At 38.0% G+C, this 22,236-nt stretch overlaps 1 protein-coding gene across 1 annotated transcript in view; it reads left to right on the plus strand.

Annotated features, from left to right (window-relative positions):
• LOC106088323 (WD repeat-containing protein 37) overlaps window positions 1–22,236 on the plus strand; it is a 67,472-nt gene that overhangs the window by 40,902 nt on the left and 4,334 nt on the right. Inside the window, exon 3 of the mRNA XM_059362866.1 lies at window positions 14,533–14,907. Coding sequence (XP_059218849.1) covers window positions 14,533–14,907 — 375 coding nt within the window. The remainder of the gene's footprint in view (window positions 1–14,532; window positions 14,908–22,236) is intronic.

Genomic DNA, 22,236 nt, shown 5'->3' on the forward strand with positions numbered 1-22,236 from the left:
TAGTTTACAAATTATAGCATTATATATTGAATTACAATAAAAACAAAATTAAAATTAAAATTAATAAAAAAATATTAAAATTAAAAAAAGTTAAAAAATTAAATTATAAATAATACAATAATTAGGACCATACAACAAGTTTAGAGAACATGTTGGCATAGGCGGAGCGATGAGGGCCACCCCTACTAGGGCACTGGAGGATATTCTACAATAGATATCCGAGCCATTGACATGCAGATTAAATTTGAGACAGCCATTGCGGCTATGAGACTTAAGGCGATGGGAGAATGGATTGAGGATGGGAGCAGCTCATACCATCGGCGACGAAAGGAAACCTGGAGGGAAGAAAAGAGGTTACCGAGGCACTACTGCCATTGGCACAGTCTTGGACTGACGGAGAAATGAAAGGGCAGACGATTTTGCAGTGAAGGCCTGAGAACTGCCGTCGGTAAACTTGGTTAACCTGAATCCATTCGGGTCGACGCAGTCCGTTTTAAGGGCGTGGGCGACTATCATACATGTAACACTGTGGAACAGCGAAATATTCGGTAGGACGGCGAAAATCCTATGGCGTGATCCGGGTCGTGAGAAGCCGAGACTATTAGTGAAAGGAAGTAAGAAGGAGGTCAGTATAGCTTTTGTTGTCATAACGGAACACATAGGACTACGACTCATTTTTTTTATTTAAGTCTATAGATAATAAATACCCTTACAGACTAATAACAATATATTTACAAATGTATTAATATAAGAATTTAAAAATAGATAGATCTATTATATCTTTCGGTTGATTAAATTGATAACATAGGTGCCGAAAAGGATCATTATTGGCATAGTTGGTTTTATAATAAGAAATTGACAAAAGATCAAAATATTTGGTAGGTCTGATAGGAAAGTTAAAGAAAATTCGACTCAAAAGAAAGCAGGAATCTATTTGACCATAAATTAATTTAGTCAAAAACGTAATGTTTAGCATGTTTCTACGACTTTTTAATGTAGGAAGCTTTATAAGATTTAATCGGTACTCATACGAAGGTAATGAACTTCTGTCCCACCCATTTCGACGGAGACCAAATAGTAGAAATTGTTTTTGAACTGATTCTATCAAATCAGAATGAATATTGCAGTACCGATCCCATACCACTGAACCGTACTCGAGATTACTTCTAACTAACGACGTATATAAGTTTTTCGTCACAGAGAAATCATTAAGTTCTTTACTCCAGTATTTAATGAAGCCAAGAGCACTACGTGCTTTGTTTACAACCATTGAGATGTGTTGTCGGAAGTTTAAGCGTTGATCTAGAAGAAATCCAAGGTCTTTAAAGCTATTGATTACTTCAAGTTGATTGGAACCTAAGGTTTTAAGAGAGGCTATTCTTGAAAATGATATGTGGTTGCACCATTCGTAAAGAGTATCAAGGTCATACTGAAGATAACACTGTTCATCAGAGTCTCTCGTTGATCTGAAGATCTTTACATCATCTGCATACATCAAAATATTCGAGTGCTTTAAAGTAAAAGGGAGATCGTTTATGAACAAACAAAACAGCACAGGGCCAAGGTGACTACCCTGTGGAACACTTGAAGAGACAACAATTGATTTGGAAACTGCAGTACCAAATTTAACTCTTTGAGTACGTCCAGTCAGATATGATCTGATCCACTTTAGTAAAGATGGACTGCAACCAATAAGATCTATTTTTCTTAACAGAAGGTTGTGGTTGAATTTATCAAATGCTTTACTAAAATCGGTATATATAGTATCCGTTTGGTAGCGTTCCCTAAAGCCATCGTTGACCAAACAAGTAAATTCTAAAATATTTGTTATCGTGGATTTCAATTTCCGGAACCCATGTTGGTAGGGAGACAATATAGAAGAGACTTGATGTGAAATAGTGTCAGTCAGAATTTTCTCTAATAGCTTCGGAATAGCATTCAAAATTGAAATGCTCCTGTAATTAGATACCTCATTGCGATTTCCGGCTTTAAATAACGGTCTTATATAAGATTGCTTCCACAATTCCGGCAGATATCCATGCTTTAATGAACTGTTGAAAAGTGTACAAAGGGGATACGAAAGTTCGAGAGCGCAATCCTTTAAAATGTTCGATGGAATTCCATCCGGACCGGTGATCTTCAAAAGTTATCTTCAGTGACCTTAAATTTTCAAGTACTACGTTTTCGCCAATCTCAGACACGTCTATAAAAGCTGAATTGTTGATTGTGTATGGACATGTTCCACATAAGTCATGTAAAATCGGCGCGGCAAGTGATGGTATGTGGGGAAGATGATGAGACGTTCAAGCATTTTCTATGTCATTGCCCGGCTTTAATGATATTGTAAGTAGCACGGAATTTCTAACTTTAAATTTTCTTTTTAGAGGTCACTTTTTAGTTTTTAGAGCGCACTATAAGCCGACTACTAGCTTAGGTGTATGTTTATAGTGGCATGGGGCAGATTAATATCTGCACCCTCTTTTCAAACTAACCTGACCATTATGCTATCATTGAGATTTTTGTAGTGTTACAAAAAAGTAACAGTGAACAAGTAAAATCGTGCTAAGTTCGGCCGTGCCGATTCTTATATACCCTCCACCATGGATCGCATTTGTCGAGTTCTTGATACGGTATCTCTTTTTAGGCAAACAAAGGATAAAAGAAAAGAATTGCTATGTTATTAGAACAATATCAAGTAATGGTTCATTTCGGACCATAATTGAACTGAATATTGGAGATCATATTAGAAATCATTGTGTAAAATTTCAGCCAAATCTAGTAAGAATTGCGCACTTTAGAGGTTGAAGAAGTAAAATAGGGAGATCGGTTTATAGGGGAGCTGTATTAAGCTATAAACCGATTCATACCATATTCGACACGTATGTTAAAGGTCATGAGAGAAGCCGTTGTACAACATTTCAGCCAAATCGGGTAATACTTGCGCCCTTTGGAGGCTTAAGAAGTCAAAATCCCATATTGGTTTATATGGCAGCTATATCAGGTTATGGACCGATTTGATCTAATCTTAGCACAGTTGTTGAAAGTTAGTACAAAACACCTCAGGCAAAATTTCAGCTAAATCGGATAATAATTGCGCCCTCTTGTGGCTCAAGAAGTCAAGACCCCAGATCGCTTTTTATGGCAGCTATATAAGGTTATGGACCGATTTGAACCATTCTTAATACAGTTGTTGGAAGTCATAACAAAACACATCATGCAATATTTCAACCAAATCGGATAAGAATTTCTCCCTGTAGAGGCTCAAGAAGTCAAGACCCCAGATCGGTTTATATGGCAGCTATATCAGGTTATGGACCGATTTGTAATATTCTTAACACAGTTGTTGGATGTCATAATAAAACACCTCATGCAAAATTTCATCCAAATCGGATAAGAATTGTGCGGCTCAAGAAGTCAAGATCCCAGATCGGTTTATATGACAGCTATATCAAAATGTGGACCGATATAGCCCATTTACAATCCCAACCGACCTACACTAAAAAGAAGTATTTGTGCAAAATTTCAAGCGGCTAGCTTTACTCCTTTGAAAGTTAGCGTGCTTTCGACAGACAGACGGACGGACGGATATGGCTAGTTCGACTTAAAATCTCATGACGATGAAGAATATATATATATATATGTTATGTGGTCTTAGACGAACATTTCGAGGAGTTACAAAACAGAATGACGAAATTAGTATACCCCCATCCTATGGTGGAGGATATAAAAACATGTGTTTCACCTGTGAAAAACGAATATAGTACCGGCCTTAATGGACCAAAAATGTGCATATATTTAAAATTTTTATTTTACAAAAGAAAAATACTTCATAGTCCAATTTTTATTTTAATTGCTTGAAAAGGATAAAAATTGTGTATTTACAATAAGTGAATTAGTGCGGACGAAAACACAAATATTTCTATCACAGAAAAATTTAAAAAATGGTTCAATTAAGAAATTTTTATTGGGTTGCCCAAAAAAGTAATTGCGGATTTTTCATATAGTCGGCGTTGACAAATTTTTTCACAGCTTGTGACTCTGTAATTGCATTCTTTCTTCTATCAGTTATCAGCTGTTACTTTTAGCTTGCTTTAGAAAAAAAGTATATTTGATTAAAGTTCATTCTAAGTCTTATTAAAAATGCATTTACTTTCTTTTAAAAAATCCGCAATTACTTTTTGGGCAACCCAATACATCTAATTAAAAATTTCGCTGAAATTTGTATTTGTATCATTGATTATTGATTTTTTTTTGCTATACTATTCTTTGAATAGAAAGAAATAAACAATGGTCTAAAGCGGGACAATATCCTGCAATGGAATCTCAATAAGATTTTAAGACCGAAAAAATAAAGCCGGACAATATTCTGCAATTGAATCTCAATAAGATTTTAAGACCGAAAAAATAAAGCGCAAACAGACAAACCAAACGAGAGGCGCATCAGCGCATCAGGCGCAAAGAGCAGTGGCAGCATCAACCGTTGGGCGATCGCCGTGCGAAGAACAATAGAGTTTTCCAAAAGATGCTTGTGTTTGCTGCTATTGGCATCGTTGGATAAGTTGGATTTGAATAAGGGAAGTAAGATTTGATTTGTTTTCTATTGCGCTTATGAATCAAGTCTTAAAGAGCCTTGTCCAAATTAAGGCGTGTGATTTACAACCTACTCTAGTTGGGATGGTTGTAAAGCACCATGATCCATTTGACATCTCCTGCTGATGATTTTTTTGGTTGAAAATGCAATCGCGATACGGGAAACCATTCAAATGCTTCTTGTCACAACACACTCAAGCTCAAAAATATAATTAAAGCGGTTATTAACTCAATAAACAAATTTGTTTGGAAGTAGTCCTTTCTCTCAAATTACATTTTTTACAATTTAATAAAAGAAAAAAATTGATATTTTTGCATTATGTCAATTCAAGAAGGGGTAGTGGTCGTTAGTTTAAACGATGCGTCAAAACTATCACTATTTCCTTTCTTGATTTTTCGAACCTTTTCTCCTAGCATTTGTAACTAGCAGAAAAATGAGCAAGTAATAACAAAATTACCCAATGGGCTTTATTCTGTTTACGCTTATATACTCTTAGAATTAAATTCAACAAAACTAAATTCAACAACTAAATGCAGTTATGCAGACGCACGTAGACTTAAATTGAGTTGATTGACTCAACGTGTGTGCTATAAATGCATTTGCATAACTGCTGAGTTGCCGAAAATGGTTAATGACTCAATCTGTCCATTGACCTATATTGACTCATTTATTGTTATGGTTGCTTCAATTGTTAGCATACATTTTGTTTCTATGTTCTTAACATGCTCTCCCGCGTTGAACAGCGCTCAACAAAAGTATGTCAATCACAGGAGATATATGTGGTGTATATGACAAATTACATTTACTAGAATTTTTATGTTTTAGATTTCTTATTTACCCACCATAACATATTAACAATTTTAATTTGTCATTCATTTCTTTCTAATGTACAAAATTAGAGCTGTTACTTAATAAAATATTGTGATAAGATAATTATTAAATGTTAATTATTAATAATGTAAGTTAATTTCCATATTAATTTTTATTGAATGTTTAACTGAATTCTGAAGAGTTTTATCAATGCATATAATTTCCTTTAAGTTTTCATTTATTTATAAGAATTAAGTATTTACAATTATTCAAAATTATTTTTCTCTTTATGAATAAGAAATGTGTGCAATTTTAACGTACATGGAAATCAGGATAGTCAAGATTTAGTGGATAAAATAATGCACTAGCTTAAACGGCAAAGTTATGCCTTGGTGTTGATGTTGGTCCATCGATGCTTGCTTGAATCTGCTATATGGTTACTTTAGGCCTCTTGGATAATAGTCATCTAGATTTAAATATAATAATAATGATTAATGCTGCATATGCTACCGATGTGTTATGTTTGGGATGGTAGTGGTGCCCATTGCTAGCCTCTTCTATAGACCTTATCCTGAGTTGAATGGATGAAAGTTCGGCGAACTGATCTAATGCCGAGGTGTCATCAAGTGAATGATAAGGCCTCATTAATTCAACGACATGTCCATGACAGGTGTATGATGATCTTAGAACGGATGATATATTCTGTTGGCTTGTTGGATGAATAAAACCATTTTAAGGATGCACTCTGGCTTTAATGTTAAAATTCCAGATCCTTCTAAGCTAAAAGGTGTGATTTCCTTTTCGCATACCGCTGTAACTTGTGCATCTGGAAGAGTTGTATACATCCATTGATTTTGGCCTTTTAAAGGTATCCACGATAAATTTGTGTGGAGTGTCGTCAACGGGCAATAAGCGTATGTTCTGTTCTACAACAAACTGATTTCACATGCGCACATTTTTGCTTCGAAGGTGAATAGTTGGTACCCACCATAACATATGAACAAATCTTGATTGATCACATAACATTTCTGTAATTGTGCTTGCGCAACTGGAAAATAATGTGTTTATTCGATGTTTACCGCCAACATTGGGTTACAAATATTTATTACTGCTAATGAGTCTGGTTGGGTACTGGAATAAGGTGAAATAGCTTAAAGTCATCAGTTTATACCAAGGGTAGCGTTATAGTTAACACAACATGATCATCGGTAAATCCACCCTTTAAATCGTCATCAGAATCAGACTGTTTCCTCTCGGCCTGAAGTTGCGTTGGAGTTAGTAACATCGGATTGATCTTCCCATGATGGACATCAGTTATAGCATCTAAAATACATTTTTCCATCCGTTCAATTCTGTCAGGAGGCCACCGTAGCGCAGAGATTAGCATGTCTGCCTATGACGCTGAACGCCTTGGTTGGAATCCTGGCGAGACCATCAGAAAAAATTTTCAGCGGTGGTTTTTTCCTCCTAATGCTGGCAACATTTGTGAGGTACTATGCACTCCGGCACGCCGTTCGTACTCGGTTATAAAAAGGAGGCCACTTATCATTGAGCTTAAACTCGAATCGGACTGCACTCATTAATATGTGAAAAGTTTGTCCCTGTTCCTTAGTAAAATATACATGGGCAAAATTTGGAATTCTGTCAGTGACTACTGAGAGCTGCACCGCGTTCAGATTGATGGCTTGAAGTAGTTTTACTTGGTCTAATTCGGCACTTAGCGAATTTTCTTCCATGCTTATTTCGTCAATACTCATCTGAATTTCTTTGAAATTGTGTTTGGCCAAAGTTGTAAGTTTGGTCCAAAGTTTATAGTAGAGTTAATGGCAGAAGTTTGATCTTTAAGGAGATTTAATAGAAAGGAGTCCTACTATCTGCCCAGTACATTGATAAGTCATAGTATATAAAAAGATTCCATTGACTTATCGCAATTCTCTCTTGTTTCCGAATCTTGTATTCTATTTGATTTGCGGAAATGATAGGAAGAATTAACAATAGTGCTAAAACGGTCGTAAATAGGTATTTTCCAGGTAATCTGATTATTTTCCGTTCAGGTTCGTTGTTATCAATTTCATTGGCACAGCCATAGTCAGATGTAAAGATATATTTCTGCTCAGCGTTATCGGCACAATCATTTTCAGATTGAGTTGTATTCTCATTCGGGAACAGTGCAAGTCTATGAATTGGTCGTTTGAACACTCCAGTAGCAGTTTTTACTTCAGCAACTCTAACGGCTCCATCATCACCATAGTGGACATGACAAATTCTCCCCAATGGCCACTTCATTATAGATAGATTATCGCCTTTAATGGTGACATCCAACTTTAACATTGGGAGCCCTTGTTCTCCATTTGTGGCGTTGTTGGAATTCATTTAAATATTCTGACGACCATTTTCGCCAAAATTGTTGTTTTAAGTGGGACACCAGCTTCCAATGGGTTAATGCTGATGGTATCTTTGTTTCCGCACTGCTGTCGACTTGAGATGTCAGTGCCTCGGCAATGAGAAAATGTCCAGGAGTTAATGCTTCGAGGTCATTTGGATCTTTCGAAATGGGTGTCAACGGGCGTGAATTCAGAATAGCTTATATTTCTGCAATTACTGTCTCTAATTCCTCGTAGGTTAAGGATTCAGTGGAAACGCTGCCTACTAACAAATGTTTGGCGGACTTTATAGCTATATATAATATACTTCCTAGAATTGCATTATCTGAGTATATATTTTGCCAGTGACCTCTTTGAGCAATGAGTCTTTTAAGTGCACCAATAAATGATTCTGTGGACAGATCAGATACCAACTCTAGATGCACAGCCTTTGTTGCAAAACATCAAAAAACTGCTATGTAAGCTTTTGTGGGTTTTTTTTTTACCTCTGACCTTATGATGAATCCAAAAGAGTCAGCAGTAGTCAACTCCTGAATTGATGAATGGTCGAGCAGAAACTATTCGGGACTGTGGAAGGTTGCCCATGACTTGTTGACACAGTTTCGTTTGCGCTCTTGCGCATCGGACGCATTTTTGCACAGCTGATCGTGCTGGTATCTTTACTTTGATTGGCCAAAATTGTTGCCTAATTGCATTCAGCAAAGCTTGAGGTCCACAGTGGCTGTTGTCTTCTTGAATTTTAATAAGTAATTTGACAATTGGTCATTATAAGGCAGTATCATTGGATGCTATTATCCAAATATGGCGTGAGCCCTTTCACTGTTCAACTGCAGCTGCCGTAACTGTCGGCACCGTCTACCTTTCAATGTCACTTGTAATGGCCAACCTTGAGTCAACCTTCTGTGGCCATAATTATGCATTATGGATTGTCCTTCGACCTTACAAGGCGCCATTGTTCAGGTATGCTTAGCGATTGAATAGCCGATATTTTGTTGGCCACGAATGTCTTGTAAGACAAAGACTGTGCATTGATCCCGACATGATGCAGAAGTGGCCACTTTGAGGCAACCAAAAGGGCAATGGAAACTATTCCAGATATCCGACCCAATGGCATACAAAATAAGTGTGAGACAGTCACTGCGGCTATGTGACTAAAGGCGATGGGGGAATGGATAGATGATAGGACCACCTCATACTATCGCGGAATAATCGAGGAGGCAATAGGAAACCTGAAAAGGAATGGAAGAGGTTTCCGATCGGATAACAGAGACGACACTTGAGGTCGAATGCGAGGCACTCGTGCCAGCGGCACAGTCTTAGACTGACTACTGCCATTGGCACAGTCTTGGACTGACGGAGAAATGAAAGGGCAGACGATTTGGCAGTGAAGGCCTGAGAACTGCCGTCGGTAAACTTGGTTAACCTGAATCCATTCGGGTCGACGCATTCTGTTTTAAGGGCGTGGGCGACTATCATACATGTAACACTGTGGAACAGCGAAATATTCGGTAGGACGGCGAAAATCCTATGGCGTGATCCGGGTCGTGAGAGGCCGAGACTATTAGTGAAAGGAAGTAAGAAGGAGGTCAGTATAGCTTTTGTTGTCATAACGGGACACATAGGACTACGAGCTCACTTATGCAAAATCGGCGCGGCAAGTAATAGCATGTTTAGGGCATATAGGGAAGATTATGAGACGTTGGAGCATTTCCTATGTCATTGCCGGTTTTCGCGGCTAAAAGACACCGGTTCTTAGATGGGGAACAATACCATACATGAACCAACTTAGGGGCGTGGCATGGAAAACAATTAAGGATTTTTTAAGTAGCACGGAATTCCTAACTTAAATTTTCTTTTGTATTTTTTTTTTTTTTTGTAATATGTAATTTATTGACACCCGTACAACAAGAACGTATATTCTTAAGATTATAGTACGGGATTTTAATCCTTTTAAAGTTTACAAAGTATAAATATATAAATATAAAAGTAAAAAATTAAAAAATATAGTAAGAGATACTTAAAACTAACAAAACGGAAATAGGATTTAAATTTGAGTAATAAAACAAAAATAAAAATAATATTGTTATAAATTATTTACAAATTAATTATTTTACAAATAAATATTAGACATTCAACATATTTATTTTTAACAAACCTTAACTAGAATCCCTAAAACGATCTAGTAATTTACGAATATAAATAGATGCCATTAAGAGACTAAGCTACGGTGTATCATTGGTATCAATTTATTTCCTCAGTTTGACCTTGCAAATCTAATTCTCTCAAATAAATGAGATGGTGCTTGTGTATATATTATCTTATGTAAAAAAGATCAAAGACCTCATAAGCAACACGTCACGAAATGATACACCACATAAAGATCTGGAGTATTGGAATGTGGAGTCACGGAGACGAAGACCATATACATAGCGCATTACACTGTTGTAGAACGTATGTATATATCTTCTAGTTGCTTCGAGAATCGCAGTTAGCAAATAGTTCAGAACCGTGGAGAAGGCTAGGTATAATATAAGACTTTGCCAACAGTATTCTTATCCAAAGAGGTCTACTAGATAAAATGTTAGTAAAAGAGTTATGTAATGAGTGATACTTCAAAAGATCAATCGTGAAAAACTGTGAAACACGACCTTAACACCTACATTTTTGTAAACATGCAAATTGACTTGTCGAATTTCATTAAAGATTTTAGTACATAACACATAAGAAAATCATTACTTGCAAAATAAAAAGATTTTCTTGTAAAAAGATTTTTAGTCAAACCGAACCAAGAACCAAAAAAAGCTTGAATTTTCATCCCTTTGTATCAATTGCCTTAAATAGTGTATTGTGCTGTTTAATTAATACTTGTCCTGTTCTGCTTGTCCTGTTTAATTAATATTTTTTTGGTTTGATGTTATTTTTTGAGAAAATTGTTTTATTATTGAAAAATCTAATATTTCGAAAACCACCGGTTTTCTTCCTCAGGGAATTTCACTCAAATTTTTATACATTTATACATTAATATACAAAACAAAAAAACATATATATATATTTTTTCTCTTTTTTTCAATAATTACATTATTCTTAACAATTTCAAACGACTTTCTTCTAACAATGTAGAACTGATACTAAAGCACTCTCTATTGCCTATACACCTATAAATCTGTGCACAGTGGTCTGTGTCGACCTTAAAGTTTATCCGTTTGTCAGAAGGAGTGTTAATTATATGTAACATTTCTGGCATGTATCTACGTTTGTAATTGTTTTCTTTTGTCAAAATTTCTACGTCCTTAAGGTTTGGAATGTGTCCTGTCAAGCTGCAATGAGCGGCCGTCTTTGTTCTATGCCGTCTTGTTCTATGGGTTTGTGAGACAGTTTTGTACTTGTGGTGCCTACATATGCCATTGGGCATGGGTTATCCTCATTTCCATTTCATTGTATCTTATAAACTACATTAGACGTATCTTCTTCATCTATTTTAGTCTTTGTCCTGCTAAAGAGATTGCCTACGGTGTTGTTGCTTTTAAATGCTTATCTATAGTTATTCTCTTCATATATATCCGAGTTTTTTAGGCGTTCCGAAAAGCCAAGGATGTAAGTTGTAAATTTGAATATCTTGTGCGATTTTTTCTTTTCCATGTTGGAAGATTTTTCTTTTACGTATTTGATAAGGCTGTTAATGGTGTCACTGATTTTAAAAACCCTCTCTATGAAATTTGTTGTTGTATTAATCTTTATTCGTCGTGGATGTTTCAAGTGGAAGTGGATGTTTAAACGTACATACATGTTAGAAATGCTTTAGTATAAGTTTAACATTGTTAGAAGAGAGTCGTTGAAAAATGTTAAGATTAATGTAATTATTGGAAAAAAGAGAAAAAAAAACATTTCTTTATTTGTTTTGTATATTAAAAATTTGAGTTAAATTCCCTGAGGAATAAACCGGTGGTTTCAAAATAAACCGGATTTTTTTAATAATAATACACTTTTCAAAAACAATAACATCAGTTTATTAACAATTGTTTTCATGACCCCGAGCCGAACAAACCAATAAAGTATAAAAATTGTTCCGAAAGAAAAATATTTAACAAAATTTTTTCTAAGATATAATTCTATATAAATTTTCTCCTAATTCTCGTTTTATTATTTTAATTGAAATTTTATCTGTAGAAGAAATATTGCTTGTTAGTCTGAAAATGGTTTTCAAAGAATAATTAGTAATATTTAAAAATAAATTATTTGAATTACATCAGCAATGAAATGAAAAAATTTTAAGGACTCGGAAACTCAATTCGAATCCCGACCGGGCTCTGCCGAATTTTTTTAAACAAACAAACAAAAATTTTCAAATTTAGCGAACTTCGGCCCTAACAGGCAAAAAAAAAATTTAATGAAAAAATCGGTTGAGCCCGCCCGGGTAGTGCACACGGAGCAACAGCGACAGAGGTTGCCGTTGTCTAAGGTCCGAAGCCATCAATACAACTTCCAACGGATGCACAGAATCATGTTTATACCATGGGATTTGTGTAATTGTGTAAACAAAAAATCTGTCATTACACAAAAACACATACATTGGTGAAAGTGCAGCTAATAGATAGGGTTTTTAACCTGGTTAATGTGTATCATTGATTGATATAAATAGTTAATGTGGTATTGATATCATTGATTTGTTTTCGCAATAAATTCGGTATAAGTACAACATACCAACGTACGGTCCTTGAAACCTTCACGCGTAATATAGCTGATGTGTAATTGCAACCAAACTACGAAACGCGTCCCATAGTGGTTGGTATGTGTTACGATCTCTGGCTTTCCATTTCCACCCTCCACCATAGGATGGGGGTACACTAATTTCGTAACTCCTCGAAATATTCTTCTAAGACCCCATAAAGTATATATATTCTTGATCGTCATGACAAATGGGCTACATCGGTCTACGTTTTGATATAGCAGCCATATTAACCGATCGGGGATCTAGGCTTCTTGAGCCGCTAGAGGGCACAATACTTATCCGATTTGGCTGAAATTTTGCATGAGGTGATTTTAAGTATGGTTGAAATCGGTCCATAACCTGATATAGCATATAAACCTATCTGGGATCTTGACTTCTTGAGTCACTAGAGGACGCAATTATTATATATATATATATATATATATATATATATATATATATATATATATATATATATATATATATATATATATATATATATATATATATATATATATATATATTATATTATTAACAATTGTATTATTAACAATTGTTTTCATGACCCCGAGCCGAACAAACCAATAAAGTATAAAAATTGTTCCGAAAGAAAAATATTTAACAAAATTTTTTCTAAGATATAATTCTATATAAATTTTCTCCTAATTCTCGTTTTATTATTTTAATTGAAATTTTATCTGTAGAAGAAATATTGCTTGTTAGTCTGAAAATGGTTTTCAAAGAATAATTAGTAATATTTAAAAATAAATTATTTGAATTACATCAGCAATGAAATGAAAAAATTTTAAGGACTCGGAAACTCAATTCGAATCCCGACCGGGCTCTGCCGAATTTTTTTAAACAAACAAACAAAAATTTTCAAATTTAGCGAACTTCGGCCCTAACAGGCAAAAAAAAAATTTAATGAAAAAATCGGTTGAGCCCGCCCGGGTAGTGCACACGGAGCAACAGCGACAGAGGTTGCCGTTGTCTAAGGTCCGAAGCCATCAATACAACTTCCAACGGATGCACAGAATCATGTTTATACCATGGGATTTGTGTAATTGTGTAAACAAAAAATCTGTCATTACACAAAAACACATACATTGGTGAAAGTGCAGCTAATAGATAGGGTTTTTAACCTGGTTAATGTGTATCATTGATTGATATAAATAGTTAATGTGGTATTGATATCATTGATTTGTTTTCGCAATAAATTCGGTATAAGTACAACATACCAACGTACGGTCCTTGAAACCTTCACGCGTAATATAGCTGATGTGTAATTGCAACCAAACTACGAAACGCGTCCCATAGTGGTTGGTATGTGTTACGATCTCTGGCTTTCCATTTCCACCCTCCACCATAGGATGGGGGTACACTAATTTCGTAACTCCTCGAAATATTCTTCTAAGACCCCATAAAGTATATATATTCTTGATCGTCATGACAAATGGGCTACATCGGTCTACGTTTTGATATAGCAGCCATATTAACCGATCGGGGATCTAGGCTTCTTGAGCCGCTAGAGGGCACAATACTTATCCGATTTGGCTGAAATTTTGCATGAGGTGATTTTAAGTATGGTTGAAATCGGTCCATAACCTGATATAGCATATAAACCTATCTGGGATCTTGACTTCTTGAGTCACTAGAGGACGCAATTATTATATATATATATATATATATATATATATATATATATATATATATATATATATATATATATATATATATATATATATATATATATATATATATATATATATAATAATTGCGTCCTCTAGTGGCTCAAGAAGTCAAGATCCCAGATATATATATATATGTTCTTCTGCCACTTACCATTCCTTTCAGATTCATGTTGAGCCCATAGGTTTACATATGCGTTTGGGGCACGACCCCTCCTGAGACCTGCCCCCATATTTTCAGACTTGTTACGTATTTTGTTCCAAAATATCTTGGGTCCCATATTGTCCCCATAAGTTCATTATCGATATATTGTTTACCTAAACTAATTTGAACTCACTATACATTTTCAGGAAAGGCCATTCATCCGAGGAAGAGCTTGAAGACAGCGATGGACAAGGTGATGACCGCGATCGCGTAGACACATTACGTACACCACTTTGCGAATTCACCGGACCTGGAGGCCATTTATCAGTTGTAGTTGCTGCTGATTGGCTTCCAAGTATGGATCAAGTTATAACCGGAAGCTGGGATCGTACTGCAATTTTGTGGGATGTCGAAACTAAGGAACCATTGCAACCTCTTTCTGGACATGACCATGAACTGACACATGTGTCTGCTCATCCTACTCAAAGATTAGTAGTAACGGCATCCAGAGATTCTACATTTCGATTATGGGATTTTAGAGATCCGATTCCAGGAGTATCTGTTTTCCAGGGGCACACAGAGTACGTACTTTTGTTTTAATATGTTTAAAATGTATGTCTATATATATAAAAAGGTTGTGTGGCTGATCATCGCCCAGCCCAAACGGCTAAAGCTAGCATCATGAAATTTTGCATGAATGTTGGTCTTGGGTCGTAGGCAAGGGATAAGGCTTAGTTTGGTGATATTTTTACGTTTAGGTACTAAAAAGTGCCAAACAGTACGAATTGATACAAATTTGCCCAGCGCGAACGGAAAGGGATAGAACTATGTTTGGTTCAAAAAATGTTTGAAAATCGTACCTGAAGTGGGAGCAATTTTAAGTTTAGTACCGCAATTGGGACTAACTCTCTGAACTCTGAATTTTGAAACTTAGGTACAATTTGCAATCATAATTGGGTGACTATAGGAGTTTTTCGAAATTTTTTACAATTAGGTATTAAAAAAAATATAGTGCTGGTAACGGGAGGAAACGTATATCTTGTACCGCAATTGCTACCATTTGCTACTTTCTGTTCAAATGGAGCTTGAGGTCTGAAATTTGTCATGTGGGTTAAATGATGGCTAAATGATCTATTCACAATTCGCACATTTTGATGCTATATGGTTCTTTCTTTATAGATAAAGCTAGAAGTCAGAAATTTAGCATGTAGGTACAACTAAGAAATATTTGATTGGTGACTAAATGATCTATTAAAAATTCATAAATTTTGGTACCAAAACAGGTACATTTGGTACTTTCTTTGCAGATGGAGCTATAGGTCTGAAATTTGGCATGAAGTTATAAGAAAAATATATATTGGGTGACTAAATGATACATTCAAAATTCGTACATTTTGGTACAAAAAGTGCAAAATAGGTACTAAATCATATAAAATGTTTCTTTCTTTACAAACTGAGCTAAAGCGCTCAAAAATTGGATTCATTTATACATTGTACCGTTGAGTGGAGCGGACGTATTGTTATTTCACTCCGCAAGAATTTTCCTGTAACTCGTTATAGGTCATTATTTTTGGAAGAAAAGTTTAAGTCACTCAAGGATAGCTGCGATAGAGGTATCCATTAGGTGGTTGATGATCTGTGCCTGTTTCTCGCGAATCGGCAGATCTAGAGCCCGGGAGTAGGTTTAGAATGGACTTCAAAGACCCTAAAGCTGCGGTGGTGGTATCAGGCCGTAGCATGTTGTCTGCTACTGAAACCTCGACTAGTGGAGCGGCTGCTTCAGGCTCCACTAGCCGACAGACGACTGGTCAGCAGGGGTTTTTGACGAAGACACCTGGTACGAGTCTAAAGGACAAGGCCGAACCTATTCCTTCTTCATATGCCTATAATTTGCCTAGGCCATCGGCCTTCCCCGGCAAACCAACACGCTCTTTAAGTTGAAATAATATAAGACGCATCGCTCTCAGGTTTAGTGAGGGGCTTGGTGCGAATGATCCCTAAATTGGGCTCGGGAATTCGCTGCACAGGCTACCTCAAGGACTGCACGTCTAGATTCGGAAACTGTACCGCAGTCAGCCAAAAGGCTGAGTTCACCTGGAGGGCATCCCATGCCTAAAAGAACTAGGGCGAACAACAGTAAGATGGGTCCAAGAACCTTTGCTAATGTCGCTAGGGACAGTTAGGTGATGGCAGTTGCCGACAAGGGAGAAGAACAGGGCTGCATACCTAGGAATAATTAAAGTGGGATAGTCAATGGACTGTCATTAGTATACTCCGATGTCGTTGCGGAATTTCCTAGGTTTCCTTCAGTTTGTGACGATTCAGGCTAGTATCGAGGTCGATACAAACTAATTGCCTTCGGCGATCAACGCTCAATTGAAATGTATCGTTGTGCCCTAAAAAAGATTGGTGAGATCAGGCCAGGTGCAGCACTAGATTTAGTCAAGAAGGATGATATTCCTTCTCGACCAATGGCGCATGCTTGGATACCAAGGATTCCCTCAGATCCTGAAGCGATTCTTGGAATTTTAAGAGAATGTAATCCCAATCTTTCAACCACCAACTGGAAGATTGGATGAGGTTGATGGTGACCGGAGACATGCAGTATTCGTACTAAACTCCGGCTGTCTCGCAGACCTCAACAAGTCTGAAGGGGTTGTATCCTACGGATTCAACAAGTTGAAACTGAAGGTCTATAGAAGCGGTGGGGTTGGGGAATCAGAAGACGACTCAGCAGTTGTTGCTGAACACTTTCCTGAAGAAAAATCTACCACATTGCTAAAGTCTGGCGGATTGCAGGAGACTGAAATTCCCCTGCCACAATCGAGACAGGAGGGGATGGCATCAAAACGGGACCCGACAACCCCTGTGTGGGTGGGTCACAAACTTGGACTGGGCTTAAAGTGCGCGCCAGCGGGGAAACACGGAACTCAGAAACTTCTTCGACAGCAGCAGTTAGTGAAGAATCTAAGGAGAAATCGTCCAAACCGCAAGTGCCCAGTGTCCTGAGGAAGAGTAGTTCCACAGCTTTCTCACCTGCCCCTGAATGCGAACGGAAGCTCATCACTAAGGATAAACTCCTGGTGGAATCAGAAGACCTAACATAACAGTGGTGGAAGTTCTGAATCCTGACTATGGTCCGGTTTCTACAGATAAATCTCGACCATTGTATGGCCGCTTCGGCAGCACTAAAGGTCCTCCTGGTGGCAGAGGGCTTTGACGTGGTTCTTATCCAGGGACCATGGGTGTGCGGAGGAATGGTACGTGGACTAAGAATTCCGGGATTTAAACTTCTCAAGGGTACGGGGAATGGGAGACACAGAGCCTGTATTCTTGCAAAGGGTAGCATAGTTTTTCTTCTTCCGTCGCTAAGCACAGAAGATTTAGTGGTAGCCAGCCTTGAAATAAATTAGTCTCATTACTGGTTGACTTCCCTATATATGGCACACGCTTCAGAGATGTCGCCTTCAAACCAAAGTCGCTGGTTGATGCCACTTCTGTAGGGAAGAAGAGCCTCGTTGTAGGAAGTGATGCTAATGCATATCACCCGATATGGGGAAGTTCGCATGTCAACGAAGGGGGTGAGCTGCTTATCGAATATAGTATAAGTTGCAATCTGGCGATTTGTAGTAAAGGGGATAAACCGAACTTTATTACCAGGAACAGGCAAAAGGTACTAGATATTAAATTTGTATCAAAAGATACAAGTGGAAGAATATGCGACTAGGAAGTGTAGGATGACCACAACTTCTCTGACCAGCGTTATATTAGTTTCAGCATTGGAGAAAATACTGCAGAAGTGGTCTCTCGGCTAAACAAAAGAAAGGCTGATTGAGATAAATTTCAGCACAAAATCTGAGCGTCTATTCCTTCTAGATCAGAAAAGGAAGTGGAAACTACGGAGGATATAGACAAAGTTGTCAAGTGGATCACAACGCCCTGAATGACTCGATTGTGTCAGCATGTCCTAGTGCTAAGCCAAGGGGCAAACAGCGACCGCCATGGTGGACCCCAGAGCTGGTTGGTCTAAGCAAGGGCTGCAGAAAACTCTTCAACAGGGCGAAAGCCACAAGAGCACCACACGATTGGGACATAAGGGCGAGCTGAGAAAGGCTCAGAACAAATCCTGGGTAGAATTCTGCAGCTCCGTGGAGGATACATCTGAGGCCTCTAGACTAAGGAAGATTCTGTCCTCGAGACCTATTACGGTAGGGTATATTCAGAAGTCAGAGAATGTATGGACAATGTCTAGTGAGGAAACACTAGAACTACTCGTTGATACACATTTCCCGGGAAATTCTCCAACGGACAACGTGGTGCCAGAAGAGGTTGTCACTGATATGCATTCGTCGGAGGCCAGTAGGGAAATTGTGTCCGAGCGGAAAATCCTTTGGGCGATAAGAAGTTGCGACTCCTTTAAGTCGCCAGGCCCTGATGATGTATCGCCGGTTGAATTACAAGCTGTGTCTGATAGACTGGTTCCCTGGCTTAGAAAGATATACTCTGCTTGTATCAGAATGTCATTTATACCTGTGGGATGGAGAGACACGAAGGTCATTTTCATTCCGAAAGCAGGAAAACCCTACCACACGAAGGCGAAAGATTCTCGTCCTATTAGTCTGTCATCCTTTATGCTGAAGACTCTTGAGAGGTTGATAGAAACATACCTTAGGGCAAAGATCCCTGGATATCACCTGTGGCGGCATCAGCATGCATGTAGTAAAGGCAAATCAACTGAAACAGCCCTTCACGACCTAGTCGGCTACATAGAGGGTTCGCTCGCTGTCAAGGAATATACAATGGTAGCATTCCTTTTGGAGTTGGAGTTTCTAGGCATCAACTCTACCGTAAGAACGTTTATTAATAACTTACTTACTAAAAGATGCATTACGGCAGGCTTGGGATCTGTGGATATAAAAAGATGGGTCAGTAGAGAAACACCTCAAAGAGGTGTACTGTCTCCTCTACTTTGGAATATAGCCATTAACAATATATTATTGTCTCTGGAAGAAAAAGGCGTAAAAGTGGTCTCGTATGCTGATGACGTGCCAATTTCGATTAGGGGAAAGTTTCCCAGCACTCTAAGAGATATATTTCAGGAACCTCTACGTGCAACAGCAAAGTGGCCTACCGAAAGTGGTCTGAGTATTAATCCGTGCAAGACAGAATTAGTTAATTTCAGCAGGAGATACAAGTTGCCTACAGTGGAACCTGTCTCCTTGGGTGGAGAGAATGTTCCATTTACAGAAAGCGAAAAATACCTGGGTGTTTTGCTGGACAGGAAATTGAACTTCAAATCCAACATTTTGGATCAGAAAATTTTATAAAAGCCGCACACTCAATGAAAAAGATTCAAAAAGGATAAATTTCGGAAGGTCGCACACAAATAGGAAAATGCGCTTTATGGGGCGCAACTCCGATCTCGCTGAAATTTGGTATGTAGATGGGCTAAGGCTCAAATATGTCAAAAAAGTCTACAAATTTGACCCAGGAATGTTCCAAAGGGTCTTCAGGGGGTTTGAGAACCCCCTTACATAGGCAATATGGGTATGAAATAAAAATTAAAAAAAGTGAAAATTTTTTTTGTTTTATAGGACAAGAATGGAAAAGAACCAAAGGGGAAAATTGTTCTCAAAAAAAAAAAAAAAAAAAAAAAATCGGCGATTTTTTCCGAAATGTTCAACTTCGACGCTTTTTTTCATTTTCGTTGGTAATGTACTGCACCACATTAGTAATCCACTCGTCAATCGCTTTTATTTGATACCCATACTGCCTATGTTAGGGGGTTCTCTCAAACCGAAGTCCAAACCGAAACATTGGTAGACGACATGGGAGTGAGAGCCGAGACAACGGAGGACATGTTGAAGCTTTTGATAAAAACGCACATGATACGACTCATTGTGAGGTAAACGGCAAAAAATTGGAAATAAGTCTACAACTTTTTAACTGTTGATCTTAGCGTTTCAATATGTTCTAGACATTTTTAGAGGAGGACATAAGCTTTTAGGAAAGTACTGCCGTGGGTACATATCTTTAATACAGGGTGTCAAAGTTGACCACTTTTGACTTCTCCAATCTTCTGGGGGCCGTAACTTTTGATCTGCTGAATCGATTTGTATGATTTAGTTTAATACCATTTACCATGCCATCGTGTACTATTAACGAGTTGTTTAATTTAAAATATCAACATTTTTACTTGATTTTTCAGTCAATCTTTAAGCTATAAACTTAAAATTTCATATAATTTGTGTATATGTATGCTTTGGGGGTCTACTTTGAGAGCCCAGGGACTGAGATCTGTTTTAGACTGTCTGACCATAATACGGTCCTGCAGACGGAGATCCGTACGATCACGGAATGCGGTGGAATGTTGCTAACGCAAGGACGTCGAGTGTGAACATCTTTACGGACAGTAAAATTGCCATAATGGCAATAACAACCAGGAGGGTAAGGTCACAAACAGAATTGGAGTGTAAGATTAACGCCGACTACTCGCTTAGGCGTATGTTCATAGTGGCATGGGACGGATTAATATCCGCACCCTCTTTTCAACCTATCCTAACCTAACCTAGCTTTTGAGCATACCGATTAAAAAATATTGTCATAATAGTTAATTTGGTTAGTTCAAGGAAAAAAAACTGCTTTAATTAGGTGTGTCAATGAACTGCAAATGCAAATTTGCCCATGAACAATGTTCATGGACTATTGTTCATTGAACATTTCATTTCGGAACAGGGGCCAACTTCGCACATATCAATGAATGCTGTCCGATTCAAATTTACAGGTGACGTGTATCGTGCGGTCCCTGGTTACAATCGGGACATACATCTTGCACGTCGGCATCAATCCTAGCTCTGTAGGAATTGAGGCGGCTGCATCTGCCGGAACGTAATTGAGCCAGAACTACTCTGGTTTGCCGGGGGAGGTCGATTTCTTCGGGTGCAATGGGAGGCGGTCGTTCTCCAAGGACTACATTCACCCGCATCTGCTAACGTGTCTGTATGAACGTTGTTTAGGCCTGCTTGATATGCCGCTTGATCTAGAGGTTCTCTCTTGTAGTGCTGAACCTCACGCTCTAGATCATGTAGATCTACCTTGAAGCTTCTGGGCGGTGGACATCTATCCACAAGATGATGATTTAGATGGTTTCTGCAATAACAGCCAAAAAGGTATTGCTTAGACAGCATGTAGTTATGTCTTCGCACTGGTAGGATCTTTGTCTTCTGATGGATGTGGTCCACATGAGAACTGAGGAGACAGCCCGTCGCAGTTCGGAGGGCGGCATTTTGACAGATCTGAATATTATTCCACTACGTGTCACAAAGTTGACGTGACCACACTGGCGCTGCATAACTTACCACAGACCGGCCAATTGCTTTGTACGTGGTCAACAAGGTTTCTTTATCTGCACCCCAAGTGCGGCCAGCAAGTGACTTGAGGACCTTGTTTCTACTTTTGACTTCATCGCAGATTGCTGTGGCATGTGGGGAGAATGTGTAAGAGCTGTCAAATGTGACGCCAAGTATTTTGTGACATTGATGGTCGGAATCATTTCTCCATCGACCATCACAGTCAGCTCAGTATTCACCTCAGTATTCACCATTGTATTTGTAGTGGACAATGTGGCTAAGATTTGGTGGCAGATATATTCAGATTTCTTGCAGCGAAATATGAGGCAAGTTCGTTGAGGTAGACGTTCAACCTATCGCAGATGTCAATAATGGGTAGCCCCCCACCATGATGCCATGATCGTACAATCATCCGCATATGATACGATCTCTATGCCGTCTGGAGGGGGTGGAATGGAGGATAGGTAGAGGTTAAACAATGCCGAAGATATCACACCACCTTGGGGAACTCCCTGTTTCACTCTACGGTGTTTCGACTTCTTATCCCTAAAATTCCACAAA

This window comes from Stomoxys calcitrans, chromosome 2 (genome assembly GCF_963082655.1).
Source record: "Stomoxys calcitrans chromosome 2, idStoCalc2.1, whole genome shotgun sequence".
Classification (NCBI taxonomy): domain Eukaryota; kingdom Metazoa; phylum Arthropoda; class Insecta; order Diptera; family Muscidae; genus Stomoxys; species Stomoxys calcitrans.